This window comes from Mus musculus, chromosome 12 (assembly GCF_000001635.26).
Source record: "Mus musculus strain C57BL/6J chromosome 12, GRCm38.p6 C57BL/6J".
In the NCBI taxonomy this organism is placed as follows: domain Eukaryota; kingdom Metazoa; phylum Chordata; class Mammalia; order Rodentia; family Muridae; genus Mus; species Mus musculus.
Window position 1 is genome coordinate 28540001 of NC_000078.6, and position 18806 is coordinate 28558806.

Here is an 18806-nt window from a genome sequence, read left to right on the forward strand (position 1 = left end):
CACAGTCTCAAGTTCGCCGGGACAACATGATCAGCCTTTTCTGTAGTGGAAGGACGCTGCATTTAGATGGTTATTTGGGTCCATCTAGTGGAACTCCCAGCACTCCAATCAGGAGGTGAAACACATCTTCTGCAAGAGCCCCTGACGGACTGGGCCATGACCCCAAGCTGTAGCTACAGAAATGTGTATCTTCATCAACCAGGACTCACAAGCCAGTTACATTTCCTAAAGGTGTGACATGATCTCCAAAGATTGTGTCTGTGAAATTTAGAACCACCAGGACTTTTATTATTTTAGAGAAGCCTGGATAGTTTTTCAAGCACTTTTAAATTGCACTGTGTGTGTGTGTGTGTGTGTGTGTGTGTGTGTGTGTGTGTGTGTGTGTGTGTGTGTGCGCGCGCGCGCACGCGCGTATGCACACAAATATGTGTGCACTTGTACCTGTGCATACATGTGTCTGCTTGCACACGCCACAGATTTTGTGTGCAGATCAGAAAGCAGCATGCAGAAGTCAATTCTCTCCTTCCACCACGGGAGTCCAGAGGATAGAACTGGGGTTATCAGGTTCAGTAGCAAGCACCTTCACTCACTGAAGCAATGCCCCAAAACTTTTTTAAAAATTTATTTTGCATTTGCTCATGTGTGTATGAATGTGTGAGTATAGAACCCATGTGGAAATCAGGGAACAACCTCTCAGAAGTCAATTCTTTCTTGGCACCTTTTGAGTACTCAGGAGTTGAACTCAGGTTGTCAGACCTGGGGCCAAGTGTCTCTATCCACTGAACCATCTTGCCAGGCTCCTGGTTTTTACGGTTTTTTTAAAGATTTATTTATTCATTTATTATATGTAAGTTCACTGTAGTTGTCTTCAGATACTCCCGAAGAGGGTGTCAGATCCCATTACAGGTGGTTGTGAGCCACCATGTGGTTGCTGGCATTTGAACTCAGAACCTTTGGAAGAGCAGTCAGTGCTCTTAACCACTGAGCCATCTCTCCAGCCCCGATTTTTATGTTTCAAACAGTGTATTTACCCCTTCTATGCACATCACTGCTCCCAGAAAGGCTCCCAGTGCTGAGCTTCTGGTTCTCTGGGGGTTTGTGCCTTTCAAGGGGTACTATGGGAACCCCTGGCCTGTGCTTCTAAATGATCGTTTCTAGAAACTGAAGGTGAGGGACTTCCAAGGCACAGTCCTTGAGACCTTGAAGCTAGGAGGGAGAAGCAAAGCTCTGTGTCTCTTTTTTTTCACCTCAGGGAAGCTACTGCAGATGACGGCACCCTGACTGCACAGCATCCTCAGAGAAGGATACTTGAGAGCTGACCACAGAGAAGGTGGTGTGTGGTCAGACAGAAAAGGAGAGGATGCGGAAGAGGATGTGAGGAGGGGGCCGAGAACAGGTAGCCCAGCTGGAGAGCACTGCCTCTAAGGAGCCAGGACATGCTCTGGTTCTGCAGTCACGACACTGAACTCACTTTATGTATCGGGATGTCCTGCTCTGTATTTGCCATCTAGAAGGCACTTTGATATCACAATGGACCACCGGCTTGATCTGCAAAACAAACCACAGGGCTCAGAGGTCAGGTCAGATGCACAAACACTAGTCAGTACCGACCATAAGGACAACCCCCAAACCACCAAGATTATAGACCATCAAGGATGGGTTCCCAGGGTCTCAAGGTGGGTGTGTACCAGGGGTCCAACATCATTATTCCATTAAGTACCAGTAGGTGCCATGTGGGAGTGATGTAGGCTGAAGGTCATGTACTCCAAATGCTGGGGAGCTGGAGGGAGACACAAAGAGTGTCAGGGGTGAAGGTTACAAAGTTGAAGAGGGTACGTGGCTCCTATTAGGGGCAGACCCAGTGATGCACCCAATAAATGCATACTGGTAGCCATGGTGTCCCCATGGTCTGCTGGACAAATAACAGGATGGGACGTGGAGGAGATGGCTTCCATTTTCAGACCACTGAGTGGAGTATGGCCACCAGGTGGGACATCCACCAAGTCTACAGTGCTCTTTCCTAAGAATAAATATACAGAGGCAAGTGTAAGACCTTCTCAAGACTTCACCACAAGATGTTCAAGTAGGAAGCAATTTGGGGGACCCTGTCACAGGAGAACAAAAGTTCTCTTCTTTCAGCCTGTTGGCCAGGAATGCACAGAGAAGCAAAAGGACAGGATGTGAAGAATCAAGGCTACCCCTGTGCTGGGCAGCAGACTAACCCAGCACCCTAGGCTGGCAGAGACCCTGTGGACCACTCCATGCTACCAAGAGTTGCCAACACCACTGGTCTCTGTTCCTCAGTCCACCATGTGAACAGCATAGAGACCTTCCTTACATCTCACCCCTTGTCCCTGTATCCACCCTCTAGGGTCACACCTTCTGCTTCTCTTCCCACCTCACAACTGTTCTGTCGCCTTCCACTTCCTTCACTTGGTAATAGGGTCAATCCCGCCTGAGTTCCACTTCCCTGTCACCACCACCACTGGCCAGCATCCAGCATGGTAGGTCCCACCTGGGGTGTAAGGCCTCTAACATTGCACCTCCCTGACACATCTCATACTCCGTCAGTTGGTAACCCTATCTCCTGTCCACATAGACTGCAGGCTTGGCAAGGTATGAGGGCCTGTGGCTCAGCATAATCCGGGCTCTCCTCTCCCTCATACTAACTACCCTCCAAAGTTCAAAGTTATCTCTAGAGTGACACTGAAGAACCATCCCTCATGAACACCTCATGAAGCCTGGTGGGCTTTCCTGTCTCACACTATATACTGTATGGGGTGCTGTCTCTGTAGGGCTGTCCTGTGTACCTCAGACCTCACACAATACCAGATGGTCTCTTTCTGCTCCTTAATCTGCTAAGCCCCCCTACTTCCCAGGCTGCTAAGCCCCCACTTTCCAATCCACATCTACCTAGAGGCACTGAAGAACTTTGGTCTGGCAAGCACCTCCCTCCCACACTTTCTATCTGGGTCTTGAGACCAGGCTGGAGGTCTTGCTTCTACTGAGACCTTTGCTCTACCGGTTCCCAAGTCCTGCTTTACTCTGCCTGTCCAGCAGGCCTGCCCCATTCTCACATCTCTCCCTCCCAAACTGTCCCCACCTCTGCACTAGATAGCACATAGTCTGTTAATTTGGGGAGCTTGTCTGAACATCTAAATAAGAATAAAAAGTTGCCAATAAATTTACTTTAAAGACAGTGATAGACAGACTGGGAAATAAGGGACAGCCCATCACGCAACACAGAGGCAAGAATTACTGACCCTGACCCTGAACACCAGGAACCACATTTAGAAGAAGGGAGGGAGTATGGCGTGTCAGGCCTGGAAGAGCACACAGGTTTTGACATTTACTGTACCCATTGACTACCAGTGGCCAGAACAGAGACATGACCAGGAGACAGAAGTGAGACACATTTCACAGACTCGCAGGTAGGAAGTCACAGGCTGAGAGCTGTGTGACCCAGGTTAGATCTCAGCTCCAGAGCTGAGTAACCTCTCTGAATAGCAGTTCGCTAATTCTTACAGTGGAGATAACAGACCTCACAGAATTCTTATAATTAAATGAGTGTTTTATAAAAGGCATTATGTGGTACCTATCATACTGTAATAAGTACTTCAGATTAATATAAGAGTCCCTAACATGCACAGGGGAGGAGAGGTGAGAAGACATATCTCAGTCTTATTTTGGATCTAGGAGAATTACTGACCAGCCCCACACATGTCCAATCTAGACCTCATCATAGATGACAACAGCAAGATCCATTTGTACAACATTGAAGGTGAGGGGCACTTGACCTTTTCCCATGCCTGACTCCTCTCAGCTAAACCACCAGCACCTTTGTCAGCCCTCAGAGCCAGATCTGGTTCCTTGTCCCTCAACCATTCCTAGCCACTCTGTCCACACCTAGCTCTCACTAACTCATCTCTTGCTGCCCCAGCCTCGTGTGTGTGTGTGTGTGTGTGTGTGTGTGTGTGTGTGTGTGTGTGTGTGTGTGTGTGTGTGTATTTGTTCTGCTCAAGTTTGCAGGTATATATTACATACATGTGGAAGCATGTAGTTAATCTCAAGTGACATTCCTCAGGACCACCCCCAGTGACTGGATTATTAAAGTAGGGTCTCTGGTGGGACCCGGAGCCCATCAACTAATGAGTCATAGACTACCTAGCCAGCATGCCTCAGGGATCCTCCTGTCTCTGTAAAGGGGGCAGAAAGAGTGAAAAAGCCAAAAGTCAAATAACATTGCTGCAAAATAATATCTTCCAGATAAATACATTTCATTTATAAATCCACAGTAGCTGTGGTTGCCAGCATATGACCTGCACAAGATCAGGCCACCATAGAGGAGGGAGGGACTTAAGAGGCCCCACCCCAAGCTGGGGAGTTATGGCCAGTTTCTGACTGCTGGGAAAGGCAAGGTGGCATATAACCTGTTGCCCATATTCCAGTGGGAGGCGTTCCATTCCCATGTGGGCAGCACTAATTAGTTTACAACTGTGCACTACCAGACCCAGATTTTATTGTTTTGTTGTTTTTCTTCTTTTTTAACTTTTTATTGATTCTTTGTGAGTTTCACATCATAAACCCCAGTTCTGCTCATCTCCCCATCCCCTTTCATCTTGTGGCCCCCTAAATAAAAAAACACACAAACAGAAAGCATAGAAGACATCCCATCATGAAAGCTGTAGTATGTTACAGTATGTCCCACGGTACATCCCCCTGTCCACACATCTTCACTTCCAAATGTTCATTGCAATGCATCATTGGCCTGTTTCAATATCTCTGGCTTTTATGACACTATAAATACTGGGACCTCATCTAGACTGGTTGAACCCTCATCAACCAGTCATCCTGTTGTTGCTCTGTGTCATAGAGACACTGCAGCTTTGGATGAGCAGGACTGACCCTTTCACACATCCCAACTGCTTGCAGATGATGTAGGTTTTGAGGTGGACCATCTCAGAGCCTGGGTAGTAGTTGAGCTGCTCAGCCCACTGGCTCTCCCTTTTGGGCACCACAGGGTGAGCTTTCTAGCACTGCTCTTGCTAGACCACCAAAGCCACCATCAGCAGGAGGCAGGATTAGCCAGGCCTGCTGCTCTCATGCCTTCAAGGCCAGCTCATCCACACCCATGCCTCCAGAGCCAGCTGCACTGCACTACCCAGTCAAAGTATGGGGGCTTACTCCCCCAAGGGCTTCAAGTGCTGTGAGTGCTGCAGCCAATGAAGGCCAGGGCCAGCTCTCCCAACTGCCACAGGCGGTGAGGGGCAAGTGCGAGGAGGCATCGTCCCTGAACCCACACCACCTCAACAGAGATGAGTGGCAAGGCTGGCTCTCTAGCAATCAAGGCTGTCCAGAACAAGGTTTAGGGCTCGCTCTCATAAATGCTGTAGCTGGCAGAGGGGTAGGGCTAATTTTCCTGAGCTCACAACCCTGTGGACAGCTTTGCCAACTGTCAAACACACTTCGTAGCTGAGGACAGCTTAGAGCCCAGATCCTCCAGCTTCCACCTTCAGAATACTGGGATTACAGTGCCAAGCCACTACTGGTAGCTCTAATTCCTTCATTCTAAGCAAGGTTTCTACCAAGCGAACTTTATCAGTTGGCCCTCTTGTTTCATTTGTAAAGAAGGAAGGTCATCTATAGGCACCGGGCACACTCTGGTGCACATACATACATCCAAGCAAAGCATTCGTATACATAAAATAAATAAATCTTTTTTTTAAGTATACTGGTCACCCTGGGTCACTCCAAGATCACTTTGTATATTAAATATGCAGTTCTGTGCAATCAAACTGAGTCTTTCTTTCCCAGAAGACTACACAGAGAAGTCTCACAAGGTCAGCCACTCTGAAGCATGAGGTCTGGAAACTGAGACAAGTCAAAACTCACTTGTAGCACGGCATCTCCTGTGGGGAAAGGCAGCTCTTGGAAAACATCAGTTTTTTTTTTCAGCCCAGTCCCTGACTCTGCATGGCACTGTGGCTCCTGGCATGCACATAGGCAAGTGTGGCTGAGGTTCATGTGGGGTCAGTCTATGTGAGCTTCAGTGTTCATCTCTTAGGGCGCGTTGCAATTCTTTTACATTAAAAATGGCAAGGCATGGGACTGCAGAGGTGGCTCAGTCAGTAAAGCACTTACCATGCAAGTGTGAGAATCTAAGTTCGAACCCCTGGAACCCACAGAAAAGCTAGATGCAGTAGCATGCACATCGGTAACCTCAGTGCTCCTGGGAGCACATGGGAAGCAGAGACGAGACCTAAAGCCAGCCAGCCAGGCTCATTCAGAAGCTAAGAGACCATACTTGAAACAAGGTAGAAAGAGAGATCACCGGAGGTCGTCAGATAACCTCTACATAAGTGCCGTCACTCCTGCCATGGCATGTACATGGCCCCACTAACACACACAAATATACATGCACATAGACAATTTTTTAATGGTGAATTATATGACTGCGCCTATTTAATGTGCTTTGTACAGTCCTCTCAGGGAGGCTAGGAAGGAAGCAGGAGTATACTGCTCATCCTAGCTGTACCCACAGAGGCATCTTCACCACCAAGTACCTGAAGCCTCTCTTTTCACCAACAGTAGGAACGTGCATGCTGGAAGTCTCCCTCCCCCTCTCCCCCTCTCCCCCTCTCCCCCTCTCCCCCTCTCCTTCACACACACACACACACACACACACACACACACACACACTACCAACAATCTTCTTGGAGGAATTTCACCCTTCTGATCCTCTTCAATTATGCCCTTTTAAAGTGGTGGAGGGGGTAGCAGATAAGACCCAGCCATTCCTGGGTTGGTGATAATCCTCTCCCTTGTGAGAAGAATAAGTGTGTGGGGGGGGGATGGAAACTGACAACCTCCAGGAGAACAGCAAGGCTAGAGGGAATTGGAGGGATTCAACCTAGGTCTGAGCAGAGGGGTGTTCACCATGGCTACCCTGCCCTTTCCCTATAAGGTTCAATCAAATGCTTGATTAACAACAGTGCAGATCATAGTAGCCTCTGTGCCAGCCTGAGGGAAGGAAGTCAGGTCTTCAAATTAGAACAGACATAATGAAACAGGAAAGAGGAAATGGGAAAACCAGTAAAGCCAAATGACAGTTCATGAAAAGCTTCGAGTTGATTAAAAAAAAAAAAAAAAAAAACCTGTTCCCAAAGTGGCCTGATTCAGCTTGTCTTATTAGTTAGTCTCAAATACTTACTTCCTTCAACTTTCTCATCTTTGAAGGTTTTCTGGGAACTATATGAATATAGCTGCAAAAAAAAAGAAAGAAATCATAGTTAGAATGACAATGTTCACGCTGAACCATGTACCCTCCACCCCATGAAGCCAATGTCAGCAATGAAACAGACAAACCCACAGATCAGAAATGAATCCACATTCGCATCATGATGGGGGACACCTCGAGGTGTGTTAATTGGCCTCGCCTTGTGGAACTCTCTCCAGTGACATGACTCTTCCCTCATACGAATGTACTCATCAGAGTAACTTAGAAATAATGATCTAAGGATGGAGAGGTGGCTTGGTGGTTAAGGGCATTGACTGTCCTTCCAGAGGAGCAAGGTTCAGTTCTCAGCACCCACATGGTAGCTCACAACCATCTGTAACTCCAGTTCCATGGGATCCAAGAGCCCTATTCTGCTCTTCACAGGCACATGGCATGCACATGGTATGCAGATAAAATGCAGGCAAAGCATGCATAAACAGTTTTTAAAAGAGTAAATAAATTCTTTTTTAATATCTTAAAGAAAAGTAATTACCTAATCCATCAGCCTTCTGATTTTCGGAAGGGAGTAATGGTTAGCTGGTTGGGTGGGTGGTTAGCTGGTTGGTTGGTTTGGTTTTAGGTTATTTTGAAACAGTCTGACTCTGTAATTCAAGCTGTGCTAGAACTTGTCACTTTCATGCCACTGGCTCCCAAGGACTGGGATGGCCAGCACGCAAGCACAGCAGTCATCTCTACTCATCGAGGAGCAAACTCAGAGCAGGTGACAAGACTGTGCTGCCGACTGGGCATCCTCACATCCACCCTCCCTGAGGTGCAGCCCTGAAGCTGGAAACCTGTCCTAACAAGTGATGTTTAAGGAAACCATTTCAAACAGGTCACTAAAGGAGCGGGATCCTGGGCTCCTTAATGTTCCCACCTGTCTTAGTTAGGGTCACCATGGCTGTGACGAAACACCATGAGGAAAATGAAGTTGAGGGAGAAAGGATTTGCTTCACTCACGTTTCCATACAACACTCATCATCAAAAGCAGAGATGGCAGGAGCTCAAGCAGGACCAGAACTTGGAGGCAGGGGCTGCTACAGAGGCCACAGAAGGGCGCTGCTTACTGGCTTGCTCAGTCTTCTTTCTTATAGAACCCAGGACCAACAGTCCAGGGCTGGTACCACCCACAATGGGCTGGGCCCTCCGCCCTTGGTCACTAAGAAAAGGCCCTACAGGTTTGCCTGCAGCCTGATTTCACAGAAGAGGTATTTTTCTCAGTTGAGGCTCCCTCCTCTCTGATGACTCTAGTTTGTGCCAAGTTGACATAAAACTAGCACAGCTGATCCCTTGTCAACTTGACATACAAACACATGCCTTTTCAATTAGAACTTCCTTTGAATTTATCCCTAAGTTAATACTAATATCACAATATAAGACATAAAGAACTTCAAAAGTCCCACAGTCTTTACTTCAATAACATTAAAAAGTTCAGTCTCTTTAAAATATTCAATGTATTTAAAAAAAACAAAAAAACAAAATGTGTCTTAAAAATTCAAAGTCTCTCAAACTGTGGGCTCCTATAAAAATCAAAATTAAGTTCAATACTTTCTTACATCAAGAGGGAAGAACTGGGGCATAGTTACAATCAGATCAAAGCAAAACCAAACTTCCACAGTATAAATTGGTCATTCAATGACCAGTGTCTGGGATTTACTCCTGAGCTTCTTACTCCTCCAAAGGGCCTGGGTCACATCTCGGGCTCTGTCCTCTGTAACACCCACAGCCTGTCTTTTAGGCTCCAGCAGGCTCCAGTCCACCGCAGCTACTGCTATTCTTGGCAATCACCTGCTGATCGTAGCATTTCCAGAACTGCTGGGATCTGAGCAGCATCAATCAACCCAATGAAGCCAAGATTTTATTTCAGTGCTTCTAGTCTAACCACAACCAGATTCTCAACTCAAAATAGCAAGCAGCCCTGGTAGAGTCTTTAAGTGACTCTCAAACATCCCTCTGGAACTTCACAGGGCAGGTCTCCATCGTCTGTACTGCTCTCCACATTATCTTCCAAGCTCCCACAGAACAGTTCAGTAAGCTTTGCACACTCAATGCCTTTCCTGCCCCAAGCCCCCAAATCCTCCCACAATCCTCCCAAAGACACATGCCATGGTCTGTCACAGCAACACCCCATGATCCTGTTTATCTTAGGGTTACTGTTCTGTGATGAAACCCCACTGCAGGCCAGCACAGAGCAGAAGCCAGACTCTGAAATGAGAACCCTACATTCATTCACAGGACTTCAGAGATGCTCTCATTTTCCCAGAACTTTTGACCCTTGGGATTTTCAAAGTGCCTCTATGTCCCCACAGAATAAAGCACATTTTAAATGGTAATACCGAGTAGCTGAAGATTTGTATCTTAAGGCTCCTTTGTTTTAAAAAATAAAACATGCTATGCATTTTTCTTACTGTTTCCAATCTTTATAGTTTTAACCACATGCAGAGAGGGATTAACTTGGAGTTGGAGGAAAAGAAAAAAAAAATGTGTTCCTTACAGAGTCAAGTCACAAAGCCCAACCCCCACAGGCAAGGCAGAGAAAAGATGGCTCTCCACAGGAAGCGATTGGGGAGCCACGGCTAATGGTCACTAACAGGATGGCACATCCTTGTCTAGGATAGACAGGACCTCAGTCCTTCTGGTGGCTGTTTTAATTTATGCTTATTTTATGGGTATGCATGAGTACTTGCATGCATGTATGTATGTATGGGTACCACATGCATGCCCGGTGCCCTCAGAAGCCAGAATTGGAGTTATAGGTAGTTGTGAGCTACCATGTAAGTTCTGGGGAATGAACCAGGGCCTTCTGCAAGAACGAGTATTCTTAACCTCTGAACCAGCTCTCCAGATCCTAAACCCTCCTTTTATTCTTTTAAACAAACAAGAAACTGGGCATGTTTGGTCTATACCTTTAATCCCAGGATTCAGGAGGCAGAGGTAGGCAGATCTCTATGAGTTCAAGGCCAACCTGGTCTATAAAGCAAGTTCCAGGACAGCTAGCTATTACACAGAGAAACTCTGTCTCCAAAAACCTAATTAATTAATTTTACTTAAATAATTAAAACTTTAATTTAGTTAATTTAATTTTAATTGAATCGATTTAATTAAAAAAAAAAAGAAAGAAAATGTAAAGGTCATGTTCCCCTCTTTAAAACCAGTATAGACTGCCCCTCACCTCATCCATCCACAGGCCTGTCCGTCAACCTTCCTAAGAGTCTCTCTCATACTCTCCATTTTTCCAAGCTAGTGTTACTAGTCAGTTCTAAGATCTTTGTGGTAGTTTGAATATGCTTGGCCCTGGGAGGTGTGGCCTTGTTAAAGGAAGTGTGCCATTGTGGGGGTGGGCTTTGAGATCCTCCTCCTAGCTGCCTGGGAGCCAGTCTTGCTCTAGCTGCCTCTGAACAAGATGTAGAACTCTCAGCTCCTCCAGCACCATACCTGCTGGGTCTCTGTCATGTTTCCTGCCATAATGATAATGGACTGAACCTATGAACCAGTAAGCCAGCCCCGATTATATATTGTCCTTTATAAGAGTTGCCATGGTCATGGTGTCTGTTCACAGCAATGGAAACCCTAACAAAGACAATCCTGGTTTTCATACGTTCTCATAAACAGTAGTCCCCCTAAAGGAGACAACCGATTACCATTATATTTTCCAACGATGCAAAATTTAATTCCAAAAATTAAGACACAAAAACACAAAGCACTATGTGTTCTTCGGTGTTGCACTCCAGAGAACACAGAAACAGACCAGAGATAGCATAGTCCCTCAAGATAGCAAGCCAGGGGTTCGTGCTGGGGCTGGATGGTCACTGAGTAACGTCCTTGGGGTCTCCAGGGGGAGAGGAAGATGTAAAGTCATCCCAGGTACAGGCGCCCCTCTGTGGGGCTGTGAGGTGGGCTTTCACCAGCCTTCTTTACTTATGAGAATGTGAACTCTGAGCCCGGGACCTTGTTTGCCCAAAGTTCCTCAGGAGGGGATGCCTGCATTCAGTCCCACTCAGAGGGGGTCTTTGCTCTCTCACCCGCCCTTAACGTCATCTCTCCCATCTCCTGTCACATCCTCTCCCGACCCCCTGGCCTTGACATGGCAAGACTGAAGAAAAGGACAGACGCTGTGAAATCCCCAAAAGATTTGACTCACACAGCTCATTCATACTGTATCTCTTAGCAAGCTGCTCTGTGAAGACAGACCTTTTATTCGGGGTGGGGGGACCCCAGGACTGCTAGCATCACTTACAACTGCTTGCTAGCCACGCAATTAGAATCTTCTAATCTGGTGAATATTAATTTTAACTGCTCAGTGGTTCAGCAGTTACAGAAAGAACCCAAGGCACCTTACCCGTGCCGGTGGAGAAGTATTTCCTAGTTTTGTTCAGCCGACAGGAGCCCAATTTCACATGTCATTAACTTAGAGTTGAAGAAAATAGTGCCTAAATGCTTCTCTGTGTTGAACTCACCCACAAATACCATGCATCAATTTCATCGCCATAAAAGTGCCTGGATAATGCAAACGTTATTTGTACCCCCTTGACGCTCCCTTGGATTCTCTGAACCCCACATTCTGTGCGTGGCCTAGAGACAATGGGTCCTGCTGCCAGATGCCCTGGATGAGACCCCAAGTGGGGTTTGCTAGCTCCTGAGAGCAGGGTGAGGCCCTGGGTGAGGTGTACTGTGTGCAGAGGGCAGAGGGTGCTGCTGCATTTGGCCTGCATAGGAAGAGAGCTCAGAGGCTGCACTTACTCCAGCTTCTTGAAGCGCTCCCGGCCTGCAGCCACGTACTTGCCACCGGTCTGCAGCGCGTCCAGTCCGAGCACCGGGTGGCCGCGCGTGGGCGTGTAGAGCCTCCGCACACCGAAGGGCACCTCCACCTGCTCGGTCAGCTGCTCCAGCAGAGCCTCGAAGTTGGCTACGCGGCGCCGGGAGAACACGAACTTGCGGCCCACATAGAACTGGTCCCCGTTGCGGTACACCAAGATGGTCTTGGCCGGTGTGGTGTCCACCAGCGCATAGGGCCCGCGCGTGCCCATGGCCACTGCTCGCTCGCCTCGGGACACGCAGAACTGTGCAAGGAGGCGCCCAGCACACCCACGGGCTCCCTCGGGCTGCGGGCCACAGGCGGGACTGGGCTGCCTGGCTAATGGGTCCTGAGCCTGCAGCACACGCTGACGTTCAGGGGCGATTGTGACTGGGCGGGCAGGAGAGGGGTGACAGAAAGACAGGCAGGACAGGGGTGACTGATCAGGGACATGAAGGATGCAGAGAGGGTTAAGATTGCAGACTGGTGAGAACAGGGAAATAGGTCGGGAGCAGCAGGAAACTCAGAGAGTTGAGTGTCCGAAACAGAGAACCCCCACAAGTGAGGACATAAATCTGGGAGAAGTGTGAAACAGAGAACCAGGGCTGGGAAGGTGCAGGACAGAGAACCAGGGCTGGGAGGGTGCAGGAGAGCTCAGTCAGGTGAGGACCCACAAAGAGAAAAGGGAAAGCCGAGCGATGTGGTACTTGCCACTAATGCCGATATTTGGGAGGCAGAGCCAGGAAGATCTCTGAGAGTCCTAGGCCAGAATGGTCTATAGAGAGTTCCAGGCCAGCCAGGAGTACATAGTAAGTAAGATGCTGGAGGGTGAGAGAGCGAGAGAGCAAGAGCGAGCAAGAGAGCGCGCGCACGCGCGCACACACACACACACACACACACACGAGAGAGAGAGAGAGAGAGAGAGAGAGAGAGAGAGAGAGAGAGAGAGAGAGAGAGAGAGAGAGAGAGAGGGAGAGAGAGGGAGGGAGGGAGAGAGAGAGAGAGAGGAGGGGGGGAGGAAGAGGAAGAGGGAAAGGAAGAGGAAGAGAGGGGAAGGGAGAGAACAGCGATAGAGAGGTGAAGCATAGATAAAGCACTAGAGAGGTGAAGTAATGGAGCCCAGGGAAGAGGAGAAAGGGTAAGGAGGCGCTGGGCCAAGAGTACCCATCCTGACCTCCCAGCATGCTGCTGCCTCCCACTGTAGAGAAAGGGAGCAGAGCCATCTGACACTCACACTGGGGCTTGCTGGAAGCCTATCACCTTCTGAGCCTCTGTTTCTTACCTTCATCCCACACTGAGATAAGATTCCAGCTCAGCACCACATAGGGTATGTAAGGGACTGTCTGCTGTGGCCACTAGTAGCCACCACCAACCACTCCAAAGGTGACATTTCAGGAAGGGGGCCTTTGGAAAAGTCACCCCCTTTCAGGATAAAGACAAGCCAATTGTTTCTTGAGAGGATAATTCTAAAAATACTTCCCCAAAAGTTTTAACATGCTTAAACAAGATCTCAGGTTAAGTAATTATCTGTTGAGTCTACAAACAAATGGTACAGAAAGCTGATACTATCAGTGTTTTGTAGTGTTTTTCCAAAAAGTGCTTCTTCAGGAGGCTATCCCACTATTTATACCTATGGCCAGTTTTTAAGATGCCAACCAGGTGGCAACAGGAGATCAAGACCAGTTTGTGGGGTGATCGTTTTATTGGAACCACCAGGTGTTCAGAACACTGAAGACAGTGGGTATGTACTATGGTGGATGAGCTCTTTAAAGGTTCGCCCTGAATCCCGTTTTAAGAGAGAACCGCAGCAAGGGCTTCTCCCGGAGGGGCCGCAGCAAACAGATGGAACTAGGGAAACCCTTGAGCCGAAGGCGGCTGACACCGCCATCAGGGGCAATGGTAATCATGGCATGAGTGATGACATCCTGAAGCTCCAGGGTCAGGCTGTCCAACAAGTGATTTTGGTTGGGAATTAGCTGGGGAAAAAAAGACAGATGCAAGGTGTTTGTGGAAGGGTTTCATGGGGCTCCCCAGTGCTTGCCGGTCAGGCTTGGTCTTAGGGGCCTTTAAGAAATGCTTCTGCTCTAACAGAAATCGGCTAGTGGGGAAAGGGCACCCGCATGACAATGGCATGTGTGTTCAAGTGCATTTCTTGACAAACAGATGAATTAATCAAATGGAAGAGAAGGCCTTCATGGTTACACAGAACCTCACCCCACCACGGTGACTACTTTGCTAGTCCAAGACACTCTAACACATGTGAGGGTATCTGTCCTATACATGGGCACAGCATGATAACTGTTAGTGTGCCAGGCACCCTTCTAATAAGTTAAATATACTATAAAGAAACATATGTCTGTGTGTGTATTCTTAGCACATTCTTAGCATGATGGGTTTCTGTTTTATCTTAGCAAAATTTGACTATAAGGCATGGAAAAGTCACAGAGTCCACCGTCTCCCGTGGAAAACACAGCTGTGGCTTTTTACAGTGTATTAATTTTACTGTTAAACTGAGCAAAGGCTTTATAGGAAAGTGTATCTGAAGAGCTAAACTCCAGCTCCTTGGGAGGCAGAGACAGGAGGATGATAAGTTCCAGGCTAGCCTGTGAAACTCACAGAGACCCTGTCTCTAAAAGTGAAAAAGAGGGCTAGGAGTGGAGTTTAATGGTAAGGAAACAGTATATAGGAGTGGAGCTCAGTGGTAGGGAGATGTGTAGGGGTGGAGCTCGGTGGTAGGGAGATGTGCAGGGGTGGAGCTTGATGGTAGGGAGATGTGTAGGGGTGGAGCTCAGTGGTAGGGAGATGTGTAGGGGTGGAGCTCAATGGTAGGGAGATGTGTAGGGGTGGAGCTCAGTCAGTGGTAGGGAGATGTGTAGGGGTGGAGCTCAGTGGTAGGGAGATGTGTAGGGGTGGAGCTCGGTGGTAGGGAGATGTGTAGGGGTGGAGCTCAGTGGTAGGGAGATGTGTAGGGGTGGAGCTTGGTGGTAGGGAGATGTGTAGAGGTGGAGCTCAGTGGTAGGAAGATGTGTAGGGGTGGAGCTTGGTGGTAGGAAGATGTGTAGGGGTGGAGCTCAGTCAGTAGTAAGGAGATGTGTAGGGGTGGAGCTCAGTCAGTGATAGGGAGATGCATAGCATGTGTAAGATCCCAGGTTCCTCCACAGACTGTCAGTTCTCAACCTGCACCTCACAAACCTTGGTGACTGGAAGCAACGACTTCCACTTATGGGCAGGAAGATTCCAATTATGCCTGATCATGTCTTCCTCTTCCAGTGTGGTCAGGATGCACCCATCCACTTTGCAGCTGTTGGGACAGTTGCCTGTTGGAGGAAATAGAAGCTTGAACACTGTTTCTTTCAACATACCTCAGCTTCTAGGATACAAGTAATTCAATCAGACCAAACCCCAGAAATGGGCTGCGAAGACAGCTCAGTGGTAGAACACTTGCCTGGTGTGTATGAGGCCCTAGGTTCAAGTCCCAGAACCACAAAACAGGAACAACTACTAAAATCAAGAAAAAGCCAGACTTCTTTCTAAAGATAAAAGTATAGTGAAGGAGAAAGGAAGGAATGGCATTGGGCTTCCTTGTGGGGTACAGGAACGTGTGCAGTTCAGATGAATGAGAAGCAGCCAGCCATGTGTTAGTTAGATGTATTCATACTTCAAAAGCTGGAGATACTTGATAAGCATCATACACTGTAAACTAAATCTCTTACTTACTGCTACATCGCATCTGAAGTCATGATGGACCTGGGCACAATGTCATTTTGTAATGTGACAATAAAGAGAAATTCTGGAATGGGAGAGGTGGTCCAGCAGTTAAGAGTGCTTCACACTCTTCCAGAACACCTGAATTCAGCTTCCAGAACATACGACTCACAACTGCCTTTAGCTCCAGCTCCAGGGGATCTGACCCCCAGCTAGCCACCATGGTTACCAGCGCTGTCACACCTCCTACACATAAATAAATAAAAATTGTTTAAGATATATTGAGCACACTGTCACTATCTTCAGACACACTAAAAGAGGGCATCAGATCCCATTACAGATGGTTGTGAGCAATCATGTGGTTGCTGGGAATTGAATTCAGGAGCAGTCCTTAACTGGTGAGCCATCTTTCCTGCCCAAAAAAATAAATAAATTTTGTTTTGGTTTGGTTTGGTTTTTGAAGTTTTTTTTTAATTTATTTTTTAATTAGGTATTTTCTTCATTTACATTTCAAATGCTATCCCAAAAGAGTAAATAAATTTTTAATGTAAAGACAAAGACAAAGAAAAAGAGGGGTGGTTATAATTGTAAGCTACACTAGTGGGTGCTGAGCCCATATCAAACATTCCGTGCTCCAGGAATGCTAAGGTGTCTCTAGGTGAAAAGAATATGGCTTTGAGTCTCTCTTCTCTTTGGAATTTCATTCAATCGTGTGCGAGGGCCAGAAGCCCTAGGAGAAGGGTCGCATACTCCTATGGGGAGTACTCTAAGATGGAGATTCGGAACTCTGGCAGAAGTCTCTTACTGCCTGCATGCACCATATGTGGTTCGTCTCTTAGGAGAGTAGCCTTGCATGTGGGTCATTAGTGATCCCAGAATGGAGGATAAACATTAAAACTGTCCTATCTGTCTCTGATGTGTGCATATGTGTGTTCACTAAGCTATGTATCTTTGAGTCAACTGACTATAACTTATTATATTATTGATACCAAGGGTACTGTCATGCTCCCTCCCTTCCTGAATCCTACGAAAGATCCCAAGGGTCTGGCAGCTTATATTCATGACCTATTTGGAGCACAAGTTACTAGGATTTACTGCTGTCGCCTTTGACCAAACTCCCTCACAGACACACACACACACACACACACACACACACACACACAGGACACACAGGCACAAAACAGGTTATCCTGTTACTACTGCATCAACCTCTCTGCTTTTCTCACAAGATTTTTGTACCTTCCAAGAGGAACCTCACATCAGCCTGGAATCTCATGTGGGTCATGGCCTGTCTCTGTAAGTCTCTAGCTCACAGCCTGGAAAGTCAGAACAGATTGTGCCCTAGAGCTGCAGCCTTCTTCCTCTCACAGCTTTCTAACCCTCAGAGCTATGCAGCCCACGACGAGGGCCTCTCAAGAGATACCGAATGACAGATTGAAGGGTCCCTCCTCAAAGCCACACAGCTGACTGGGAAGAGCGACACTCCAGCTGACTCCCACAGCACCTGGTACCTGTTCAGGGATCCCGCCAGCTGTGTGGTGCTGCCTGCCTTGCCAAGAGCTTACCTTTAAAGTACTTCGTATCAATTTCAATTTGAGTGATGACTCCAGGATGTGCCAATCGGAACACTGCCCACTCACAACCCGGGACCAGGAGAAGGCCATTCTCACTAGCCTGGAATTCAAAATAAGCAATAAATCAAAAGCTAACTTGGGCTTGAGAAAGCCAACCTAAACACCGGCAGGAGAAGCTCACATAACATATTGTGTTTACCATAAACAAACCAAGTGTGGTGGCATGGTACACATCTGTAACTTCAGCACTTGGGAAAAAAGAAACAGGAGGGTCAGGAGGTCAAGGCCAGCCTGTCAAACTGGAATTCAACACACATGCACACACACACACATAAAGACATAAGTGAACGTGTACAGACACATGCACACAGCACACACACACACACTATAATTCATGTGTGAATTGTCCTCTTGCCTCTTTGATGGTCATGTCACCTCCTGAGTTCATTGTACTCAGCAAATTTTTGTAAGTTTCTGATACAATTTCTACATCAATGTCAAGTTCAAGAAGAAATTTATAAACACAGGGATGCTGATTTACTTCAGCCTGTAGGTTCTCTGAATTCTTTGACCATCCAAAGCAAGTACTTTCCTAGTCAGCATCTATCATCATGGCCACTGGTCTCCAAACCTTGCTTCTCAGAGAGGTCCATTTGTATCTGAAAGGACTCGGTGACAGAAAATCAGACCCCAGAGAGAGGAGCAGTTATAAGTTTTAAATGGGATTTGCAAACCAAATGGGGTTTGGTTTGGTTTGGTTTGGTTTGGTTTGGTCAAGGTTTCATTAAACTGTCGCATTGGCTCTAACACCCTCTACAATGTTTGGTGAGTCACAGACTCACCAAAGCCATCTCACCCTAGGGACCTTAAAAGGGCATCTAGACCAGCCCTTCCAACAAAATTTACTCATCTCTGTTGGGATCATTAAACTTTAAATTCTGAGGGACCAGCAAAATGGCTCAGCTGATAGAGGCACTTGCTACCAGGCCTGAGTTCAATATCACAGATTCACATAGTAGAGGGGAGAACCCAAGGCTGACAATTAACTAATCAATTAATTAAAGATGATTTAGATTATTTTCTTCCTTTAGTAAATAAATAGAATACTCAAAAAAATTGACTAGAGCAGCCAAGAAGGCGGGTTTAGTCTTCTGGTAAAAATTTAGTAGAACACTGTACCAGACAGACTAGTGGAAACACAATAGGAAATTTGAAAAAAAAATTCAGGGTCTAATGCAGGTGTGTAGGTCTTTGGTTTGGTTTGGTTTGGTTTCAGGGATTCTGTTGGCTTGTGTTTTGAGACATGGTCTCATGTAGCACAGGCTAGCCTAGAGCTCCCTGTGCTTTCCCTGGTGTCATCCCTGTTGCTAGAATGTCCTAACATAGAGAGCAGCCCAAGGAAGACAGGGTTTATCAGCTGACCATTCCCTGTCAGCAGCAGCATCCCAGGCAGTCA

The 18806-nt window shown here is 47.2% G+C and overlaps 2 protein-coding genes across 8 annotated transcripts in view; both read right to left on the reverse strand.

The window, feature by feature from the left end:
* Dcdc2c (doublecortin domain containing 2C) overlaps positions 1-12942 on the reverse strand; it is a 115148-nt gene extending 102206 nt beyond the window's left edge. For 3 of the 6 annotated variants that reach the window (NM_001373956.1, NM_001373957.1, NM_001373958.1), the window contains exons 1-3: positions 12017-12399; positions 7211-7262; positions 1472-1548 (exon numbers count right to left, since the gene is read on the reverse strand). In NM_001373956.1, coding sequence (NP_001360885.1) covers positions 1472-1548; positions 7211-7262; positions 12017-12303 — 416 coding nt within the window. In that variant the 5' untranslated portion in view covers positions 12304-12399. Of the gene's footprint in view, positions 1-1471; positions 1549-7210; positions 7263-8236; positions 8338-12016 lie in introns of those variants that run through there. The other 3 variants (XM_017315166.1, NM_001177964.2, XM_017315167.1) reach the window with 3 other exon arrangements.
* An 812-nt stretch (positions 12943-13754) lies between these two features.
* Allc (allantoicase) overlaps positions 13755-18806 on the reverse strand; it is a 28774-nt gene continuing 23722 nt past the window's right edge. For both annotated transcript variants that reach the window (NM_001364359.1, NM_053156.3), the window contains exons 10-12: positions 17342-17450; positions 15264-15388; positions 13755-14047 (exon numbers count right to left, since the gene is read on the reverse strand). In NM_001364359.1, the coding sequence (NP_001351288.1) occupies positions 13838-14047; positions 15264-15388; positions 17342-17450 (444 nt within the window). In that variant the 3' untranslated portion in view covers positions 13755-13837. The remainder of the gene's footprint in view (positions 14048-15263; positions 15389-17341; positions 17451-18806) is intronic.